At 38.1% G+C, this 10,134-nt stretch overlaps 1 protein-coding gene across 1 annotated transcript; it reads right to left on the bottom strand.

Moving 5' to 3' along the window:
- Positions 1-562: 562 nt before the first annotated feature.
- Positions 563-9,904, bottom strand: SEBOX (SEBOX homeobox). Its single transcript, XM_089658100.1, has 3 exons — positions 9,776-9,904; positions 4,906-5,105; positions 563-1,487 (listed from the first exon to the last, which is right to left on the bottom strand). Exons 1-3 carry the CDS (start codon positions 9,888-9,890, stop codon positions 963-965), a joined length of 840 nt encoding a protein of 279 aa, XP_089514226.1. The 5' UTR covers positions 9,891-9,904; the 3' UTR covers positions 563-962.
- Positions 9,905-10,134: the final 230 nt, after the last annotated feature.

Raw genomic sequence — 10,134 nt, 5'->3', positions numbered from 1 at the left:
ACTCACCCAGGACAATGCCCCATCTGCGACTGTACCCCCAGTCTGGTATGTGAAAGAATATCTAACCAATAGGACACAGTTGGAAAAAAACACTATATCTAAAATTAAAAAATAAAAGTTCTGCCTTTAGATATGCTTTCCACTGTCTGCAGACACCAGCAGACTGTCTATAATAAAATCAAGATGTCTTTAGGTCCAATTTCAGGTATAAACTTGAACGTTCCAGCCTCTTGAACATTCATGTTTTTTCCTCTAACTGAAAAGTACAGAGGATCCTCAAAACCTTTAAGCACCTGCGTGAGTAAATTACTAGCAATAGGGTCTCTAACCTATTTGATCCTTTTTCCCTTCAGAACCTTTTGCAAGTGTCTACAGGTGACTGAAGAAACCTAGTGCCAGTTTTAGGTCCAGAGAGAGAGTGTAGATGGGACATGTCTACTGTATAAAGGTGGATGTCGTTAGGCAGATTAGATATGATGAATTATGAATAATAATTAGTAGGTTTGAAACACTTATAGCATTGGTGTTTTACAGTTTATTCTTTATTTAGTCATACTATTGATCCAAAGTTGTTCATCCTGACAAACATTCCATTCCAATAAATGGAAGAGAAAAATCTGGCCACTTCTAAATTAGTAATACTCATTTATTAAATAACATTTGAAAACATTTTTTACTTTGTATAATAAAGTTTTATAACTTTATTTTATATTTGTCATTTTTATAACTGAACAGAGAAAAAATAAACATGGCAACAAAGCTTGACAGGCAAAATACTTTTTAAGAAATTAAAAATTTGGCAAAACATCAGGATAGGTTTGACATCTCTGTATGACATCTACAATGGTTGGGAAGTACCCAATGTGGGGTCCACAAACTGATCAATATTCATGTAGTCTAGGAAGGGTTTTTATTCAGGCCATGGGATAGCTTGTGGTAGTAAATTAAACAGACTGACGGAGCTAAAGATCTCCTAAATTAGTAATTATGGCTGCATTGTAAATGACATCTGAGATGTATCCTAGAGAGGTCTGTGATCTGTTTGCATTCACAGTGTTAGGAAATAACTCCCAATATGATGGCCCAAGAGTGGGAGTTGTGCATTGCTCTAGGTCAACCAGTTGAGTGCCATACAAGGTGGCCTCACAACCATATCCTGAATGCATACTACTCAGGGTCCATTGGGACTCCTGTTGTTCATAGGCACAGTTATAGGTCTCTTCTGCTGAATATTGCTGGGAAATGGGTGGAGATGTCTGAAGGAGTGAAGGGAAACCAGACTGCTGAACTCCAGGTACCTGTTGACAATCATGCCCATAGGGTCCAGGCTGGTTTGGTTGGAAGGTCATCGTGACCAGGGGATCTCTTTGACTGTAGTTATGTGATGGTGACACAGCACTCAGACGAATTGATGAACCTTTCCGATAAAGTGTCGTATCCAACTTGCCACTCTTGTTTTTCCGAGCTCTGCGGTTCTGGAACCAAACCTGTAAATAGGAAAAAGCCACTTTAGTAAAAGAAGAAATGTATACTCATGCATATACAGTATGTAAAGGATGTATAACAGATAGTAGGATGAGAAATATTCATTTTCTTCAGTAAAAAATTTGTTACTCATCACCAAATAATAAAACGGAATGCTTAGTGCTAATAGTAGGGGTTTTTTTTATTATGAAGCTTTATTGTACACTGTTTATCCCACAGTCTAACAAAATAAAATGACGACTTGAAACATACTGACACCCCTACTTTTTAATGCCCTCTTTTTTAACAACAGCATGTTTCCTCCTCCACAATAATGTATATCTAAACACTCAGTACATTACCTTTTTTACCCCCTCTACAGGCAGGTGGTATATAGAAATGTAATTGCTTTACTAGTGTCATAGTAGCTTTACATGTTAGCAGCTGTATTAGTGCCATAGTAATTGTACATGTCAGTTGCTGTATTAGTGTCATAGTTGTTTTTTTTACATGTTAGTGAATATATGATTGTCATAGTTGTTGTAAGTGTTGTATGTGTTAGTTGCTGTATTAGAGTCCTATCAGATGTACATATTAGTCACTGTATTAGCATCATAGCAGTTGTACATATTATATGCTGTATTAGTCACCTAGTAGTTGTACATGTTGACTGAAATATTAGGGTCCTAGTAGTTGTAAATGTTAGTTGCTGTATTAGTGTCCTAGTAGTTGTAAATGTTAGTTGCTGTATTAGTGTCCTAGTAATTGTACATGTACGTTACTGTACTATAGTCCTACTAGTTGTACATGTTAGTTTTTGTATTAGTGTCTTAGTAGTTATATATGCTAGTTGCTATATTAGTGTCCTAAGAGTTGTACGTGTAAGTTGTTGTATTAGTGTCCTAGTAATTGTACATGTTAGTTGCTGTATTAGTATCCTACTAGTTGCACATGTTGACTGCTGCATTAGTGTCCTAGTGGTTGTACATGTTAGTTGCTGCATTAGTGTCCTAGTGGTTGTACATGTTAGTTGCTGTATTAGTGTCCTAGTAGTTGTACATGTTAGTTGCTGTATTAGTGTCCTAGTAGTTGTACATGTTAGTTGCTGTATTAGTGTCTAGTAGTTGTACATGTTAGTTGCTGCATTATTGTCCTAGTAGTTGTACATGTTAGTTGCTGTATTAGTGTCCTAGTAGTTGTACATGTTAGTTGCTGCATTAATGTCCTAGTAGTTGTACATGTTAGTTGCTGCATTAGTGTCCTAGTAGTTGTACATGTTAGTTGCTGCATTAATGTCCTAGTAGTTGTACATGTTAGTTGCTGCATTAATGTCCTAGTAGTTGTACATGTTAGTTGCTGCATTAATGTCCTAGTAGTTGTACATGTTAGTTGCTGTATTAGTGTCCTAGTAGTTGTACATGTTAGTTGCTGCATTAATGTCCTAGTAGTTGTACATGTTAGTTGCTGCATTAATGTCCTAGTAGTTGTACATGTTAGTTGCTGTATTAGTGTCCTAGTAGTTGTACATGTTAGTTGCTGCATTAGTGTCCTAGTAGTTGTACATGTTGGTTGCTGCATTAGTGTCTCAGTGGTTGTACATGTTAGTTGCTGCATTAGTGTCCTAGTGGTTGTACATGTTAGTTGCTGCATTAGTGTCCTAGTGGTTGTACATGTTAGTTGCTGCATTAGTGTCTTAGTGGTTGTACATGTTAGTTGCTGCATTAGTGTCTTAGTGGTTGTACATGTTAGTTGCTGCATTAGTGTCCTAGTGGTTGTACATGTTAGTTGCTGCATTAGTGTCTTAGTGGTTGTACATGTTAGTTGCTGCATTAGTGTCTTAGTGGTTGTACATGTTAGTTGCTGCATTAGTGTCCTAGTGGTTGTACATGTTAGTTGCTGCATTAGTGTCCTAGTGGTTGTACATGTTAGTTGCTGCATTAGTGTCCTAGTGGTTGTACATGTTAGTTGCTGCATTAGTGTCCTAGTAGTTGTACATGTTAGTTGCTGCATTAGTGTCCTAGTGGTTGTACATGTTAGTTGCTGTATTAGTGTCCTAGTGGTTGTACATGTTAGTTGCTGCATTAGTGTCCTAGTGGTTGTACATGTTAGTTGCTGTATTAGTGTCCTAGTGGTTGTACATGTTAGTTGCTGTATTAGTGTCCTAGTGGTTGTACATGTTAGTTGCTGTATTAGTGTCCTAGTGGTTGTACATGTTAGTTGCTGTATTAGTGTCCTAGTGGTTGTACATGTTAGTTGCTGCATTAGTGTCCTAGTGGTTGTACATGTTAGTTGCTGCATTAGTGTCCTAGTAGTTGTACATGTTAGTTGCTGCATTAGTGTCCTAGTGGTTGTACATGTTAGTTGCTGTATTAGTGTCCTAGTGGTTGTACATGTTAGTTGCTGTATTAGTGTCCTAGTGGTTGTACATGTTAGTTGCTGTATTAGTGTCCTAGTGGTTGTACATGTTAGTTGCTGTATTAGTGTCCTAGTGGTTGTACATGTTAGTTGCTGCATTAGTGTCCTAGTGGTTGTACATGTTAGTTGCTGCATTAGTGTCCTAGTAGTTGTACATGTTAGTTGCTGTATTAGTGTCCTAGTAGTTGTACATGTTAGTTGCTTTATTAGTGTCCTAGTAGTTGTACATGTTAGTTTCTGTATTAGTGTCCTAGTAGTTGTACATGTTAGTTTCTGTATTAGTGTCCTAGTAGTTGTACATGTTAGTTTCTGTATTAGTGTCCTAGTAGTTGTACATGTTAGTTGCTGCATTAGTGTCCTAGTCGTTGTACATGTTAGTTGCTGCATTAGTGTCCTAGTGGTTGTACATGTTAGCTGCTCTAGTAGCATCCTAGTAGTTGTACATGTTAGTTGCTGTATTAGTGTCCTAGTAGTTGTACATGTTAGTTGCTGTATTAGTGTCCTAGTAGTTGTACATGTTAGTTGCTGTATTAGTGTCCTAGTAGTTGTACATGTTAGTTGCTGTATTAGTGTCCTAGTAGTTGTACATGTTAGTTGCTGTATTAGTGTCCTAGTAGTTGTACATGTTAGTTGCTGTATTAGTGTCCTAGTAGTTGTACATGTTAGTTGCTGTATTAGTGTCCTAGTAGTTGTACATGTTAGTTGCTGTATTAGTGTCCTAGTAGTTGTACATGTTAGTTGCTGTATTAGTGTCCTAGTAGTTGTACATGTTAGTTGCTGCATTATTGTCCTAGTAGTTGTACATGTTAGTTGCTGTATTAGTGTCCTAGTAGTTGTACATGTTACTGTATTAGTGTTCTTATAGCTATATATATATGTTGGCTGCTCTATTAGTGCCCTAGTAGTTGTGCATGTTAGTTGCTATATTAGTGTATTAGTGTCCTAGTAGTTGTACATATTGGCTGCTGTATGTCCTAGTAGTTTGTACATGTTACTTGCTGTATTTCCTGATGCCACTGACTTTACCTGTACTTTAGACTCCGGCAGTCTGATGATCTTGGCTAGCTGTTCTCGGGTGCTGATGTCTGGATAGGGGATTAATTCAAACACACTCTCCAGCTCCATCTGCTGCCATTTGCTATACAAAGTTCTCTTGCGCTTCCTCTGGCTAGGAGTTCCATTTACCACAGCCCCTGCTTCTTTTTGTTTTCCTTGAAATGTGTCACCTTGGAGAAATTAACATATAAAAGTCAGTAACCTTCCCTATAATCACAGTATTCAGATTAATCCTATTTGTGCTATGCTGTAGTAATATCCTTAAAATAGAAGATCCTTAAAATGTGCAGATTCTTATAGTAACCCATCAGACACAATGCTTTTTAACACGTAAGTTGTTTTGCTTTGTGTTAATGCATACCATTGGGCTTCACACTGTCTGGCTTGTCAAAGCAAAAAGCAATGTGCAGAGTTTAGTCATCTTTTACTCCTGTGACTTTTGCAAACTTGACTGGATGCTATAGGTTGTTGCACTCTGCATTAGTCTTTTTACTTTATCAACTCATCCCCCCACATTTACTACATTTTGTATCATTTGTCTCTTTTAGATTGTAAGCTCTTACGAGCAGGGCCCTCCTAGACCTTGTATAGTTCTAACAATTGCAACTATATTGTAAAGCGCTGCGCAGAATGTTGCTATTATACAAATCGCATATACGGTAATAATCCTTTCATTTGCATAACATGTTATTTCACTTATGATGGTGAATTTCTGCTTATGGACATTTCCTTTTCTGTAGAAAAAAAAGCTAATAAACCAGAATAAATGGCAAAAATGTTCAGCATGCTGAGAAATACCTTATGTTCAGGCATGTTCCATCTCTACTGTATGATGTGCCTTACTGCCTGAATATTGCCAATGCTGCTAGCACTTTTTTTTGCAATAATCAGGCAATGTGAGTTTAAAAAATATCTAAAGCCATGGCAAAAATATATTATATCCTTAGATGTGGTGGCTACATTAGTTCTCTTTTTTCAGGCTGAGTACATTTCCTACAAGTATAGAAAATTACCTCTTGTGCCCGCCAGAAACTCAGTTTCCTTGTTACTTCTTGTGTTCTGCACTCAAATCTTAAACAATGCTGTCAGCTTTCCCAGCCATCATCTGTGAACTACTACACACCTCCTCCGTATGTTTTCGGGAGGTATTTGCAGTCTAAATCAGAAGAAAATCCTAGGATGACAACACTGCTCCTCCATAAATGCAGTACAGTGAGTAACAGGGGCGGACTGACAACTCATGGGGCCCCCGGGAAATAGGGGATCATGGGGCCCCTGTGTCCTTGCCCAAACTCAAAAAAGCCTATGAAAAAGGTACCAGGGGCATCTCATGGGGCCCCCTACTGACCCCGGGCCCTCGGGCGGTGCCCGAGTTTCCAAATGGTCAGTCCACCCCTGGTGAGTAAACACTCTAGACGTGGCTCCCAGCTGTCCCTAATTTGGAGGGACTGTCCCTCATTTGAACCAAATCCTTTGCCCCTCTTTCCTTCACGTTTGTTCCTCTTATTAAATCAAATCCCCCTGTCTCTCTTTCCTCCTCATTTGTCTTCCTTTTTTGATGTATAGATCTCAATAAAGAAATATACTATTTAGTTACCAGAAGTGTTATACTGCCATAACCAGGACATCCAACCACTAAATGATTGAGTTTGTTAGTTTAAAAAGCAAGTATAAAGAAAACATAGTGGTGGAAAAACAACCCTTGTGAATAAAACCAATAATTTTTTAAATATCATGAATCGTGTAACTGATGCACTGCAGGAAGTTGTCCTTTGCCTACACACTTTACAATAAAAGATGTCCCTTTTGTTCATCTCAGAAAGTTAGGAGGTATGCTTTAGCAGAGGACTGCTGGCAGGATCACCAGGTGAAAACAAAGGGGGAAAAATGAGATTTGAAAACTAATGCAGCCACCACATCAAAGAATTGATAAGCTACAACATACAGTATTATATTTGTTTTTCTGTTTAGATACACAGTTATGTACTTAATACACTGTCATGTAGACATGTGAGCTTAAAAAAGTACTTGTTATCATGTACAAAAAAATGCAAAGGCATAAGGCTACTTTCACACTGGGGAGTTTTTGAAGCATTTTTGCGTTAAAAAAAGCGCCTGAAAAGGTCAAGAAAAATGCTCCCCTATGTATGTGAATGTATATCTTCACACTGAGGCATTGCGCGTGCGGTGCGGTGTAAAAACTCCTGCTTGCAGCATCTTTGGGGCATGTTTTGGTGAGCTAAAAAAAAAAAAAAAAAAAAAACGCCCCAAAGACTCCTCTTCCCATTTGGAATCAATGGAAAATGCCTTTAAAAATGCTTGAAAAGCGCCTAAAAAACACCTCTGGGAAGCATTTGTAGTGCAGTTTTTAAGTCATGCGTCCTTTATAAATGTTCAGAAAGCACAGCCAAAAAAATGCGTTAAAAACGCCTATGCATTTTTGTGACAGATCAGCGTGAAAGTAAGGACTTTTAACATGCTCGTATACCCTCAGGATAGGAAACTTTGACACATTGGATGTGTACAAAATATTATGTTTTTTTACAAATAGTGGAATAGAACATACACGCCCTCCCATAAAAACAAGTAAGAACATGAATCCTTCAGTACAGTGAACCCCATTTCACACCTTCCCTCTAACACTGACCAACCATGACCCAAAGGTCACTGAGAAGTAGAACATGAATTTAGGAAGGTGATAAGATGGTAAATCACACATACCACCTGTGAACAGAAGTACTTGTTATCACTAGCAGAGATTTTTCAGCATGCAAAAAATCTCTGCTATTGATTCAGGATCATTCTCTTCCAGGTGGATCCTATGGAGGTCTGGTGAATTTTTCCAAATATAAAAGAAGTTTATAATTATTTTATTGCTTTAGCACATTGGAAGTTTTGGCTCTTTTAGTGTTTTTGTATTAGCGTTTAGCTGTGTTTTTCCGCGTTTGCGTTTTTTAGCAGTTTTTGACCAAAAAATTTTTTTTTGGTAAAAAAAAATACAAAACCGCCGGTTTGCACAAGTGTACCGCATTTTTCAGCATTAAAGAGTTTTTAAAGCTAAAAAAGCTCCTCTAGAAACTGACTAGTCTTGGGGGGTTTTTCCAGCCAAAAAAACATTGATTACAGTCTATGTGTGCATGGACACATAGGATAACATGCTGGGGGGTTTACTGGCTGTAGAAAAAAAAACATCAAAAGCCAAAAACAGCAGCTATGAAAACGTCAAGTGTGCATGAGGACTAAGGCTGGCTATACACTATACAATTTTCTGTCCAATTTCCTTTAGATTTACCTTCAACTATGTAGTGCAAGAGCCTGCCTAAATGGATACAATTGAAAGTGTTGTTACTTTTGACCTCATATTATATGGTTTTTGGGAAAGCTAAACCAAAAATCTCAAGAAAATTGTATAATGTATGACCAGCCTTAGGCTGGCCATACACTATACAATTTTCTGTCCAATTTCTGCCCAATTTCCTTTAGATTTATCTTCAACTATGTAGTGCAAGAGCCTGCCTAATTGGATACACTTGAAAGTGTTGTTAGTTTTGACCTCCTCTTATATGGTTTTTGGTAAAGTAAACCAAAAATCTCAAGAAAATTGTATAATGTATGACCAGCCTTAGGCTAGCCATACTCTATACAATTTTCTATTCAATTTCTGCCCAATTTCCTTTAAATTTACGTTCAACTATGTAGCGCAATGGCCCGCTTAATTGAATACAATTGAAAGTGTTCTTTAGGTTTGTCCTCATATTATATGGTTTTTGGTAAATCTAAACCAAAAATCTCAAGAAAATTGTATAATGTATGACCAGCCTTAGACTGATGTGTACAGTCTGTATAACCAATGGACAACTACTGCAGTCAATGCTGGAGTGAAAAATAAAGATTTTGGCTGTTATGCAAAGTACAAAATATCTAAAATATGTGAATTAAAACAGTTCTGTAATGATTATCACTGATTTTACTCCAGTAAACAAAAATCTAACTTTGAGGTCTTTTTTTTTTTTTTAAATGCTCATTATACTGCTCTACACAACAAAATACATGGGGGGAGATTTACTAAAAGTGGAGCACTCAGAACCTGGTGTAGCTGTGCATGGGAGCCAATCAGCTACTACCTTCCCCTTGTTCACTTAAGCTTTGACAATAAAACCTGGAAGCTGATTGGTTTCCATACAGAGCTGATCCAGATTTTGCACTCTCCACTTTTAGTCAATCCACCCCACTGTGGTAACTTTAAAATGTCATAGTGCATTGCCTTGTGCCTGAACTGCCCTACAATCCATTCCTACTGCTTTTGTGATTAGCAATCACTAACACATATTCCCATATTATAACCTATAGGATTTGGGTCAATATTTCAAATGTAGACAGGGTTCATTTTGGGTATCTAGGTTCATGGGAATTACATATTTTTTCTAAAAAATGCACTGATCCCATTTAGGTATCTGAAATTATTATTATTATTATACAGGATTTATATAGCACCAACAGTTTGCTCAGTGCTTTACAATATAAAGGGAGACAATCCAGTTCAATACAAGAGGGTTAGGAGGGCCTGATCCTGGGAGCTTACAATCTAAGAGATGAGTTTAGACTAATTCTGTACATTCTGTAAAGCACTGAGCAAACTGTTGGCACTATATAAATCCTGAATAATAATAATAATACATCTTTTGTTAATGATCCCCTTTCCTTATAGACAGACAACCACAGAAACAAATAAAGCACAAGTGTACATTCAGCCTGTAATATTAGTTAAAGGGTAGGGAACTGGACTTCAATCTGATCAGCACCCTTCATGTTATCACCCACATTCAGTCCCCTTTCTTACCAGTGGTTGGCACATGATGAGTCCAGAGTGGCTGGTCCCTGGCAGAGAAGAAGACGGATCTGATAATATTCTCCATCAGGCTGTGCTGTACCTGTGCCCTGCTGTGTAGAGACATCTTATAGCCCAGCAATGCCCCCTCCCCTGGCAGCCCTCAGGCTCCACCTCACCTGCTGCTTGTCATGTTCTCTCTCCTGGCTGGCCTCCCTTTGATCAGATGACAATACACAATGTCTGACACCTGCTCACTCTTCAGCTGCTGCATCTCTCACAATCCACTTATTTCCAGTGTCACATAGCACCAGATTTCCTGACACAGGAAGAGGGGCTACCTCCCCCTGGTAGACTGGCAGATCAGCATC

This window comes from Staurois parvus, unplaced genomic scaffold (assembly GCF_062004578.1).
Source record: "Staurois parvus isolate SC_StPar_1 unplaced genomic scaffold, SC_StPar_1.0 ptg000029l, whole genome shotgun sequence".
NCBI classification, from domain to species: domain Eukaryota; kingdom Metazoa; phylum Chordata; class Amphibia; order Anura; family Ranidae; genus Staurois; species Staurois parvus.
The sequence above is the reverse complement of the archived record's forward strand: the minus strand, read 5'-3'. Positions and strand labels throughout refer to the sequence as shown.

Bases quoted from the DNA above. Each gene is read 5' to 3' on its own strand.
- SEBOX (XM_089658100.1), bottom strand. From the start codon at position 9,890: ATGTCTCTACACAGCAGGGCACAGGTACAGCACAGCCTGATGGAGAAT. The intron at 5,106-9,775 runs GTAAGAAAGGGG...AATTTCTCCAAG, and splicing joins TCATCATGTGCCAACCACTG to GTGACACATTTCAAGGAAAA. The intron at 1,488-4,905 runs GTAAAGTCAGTG...TCCTATTTACAG, and splicing joins TGCCGGAGTCTAAAGTACAG to GTTTGGTTCCAGAACCGCAG.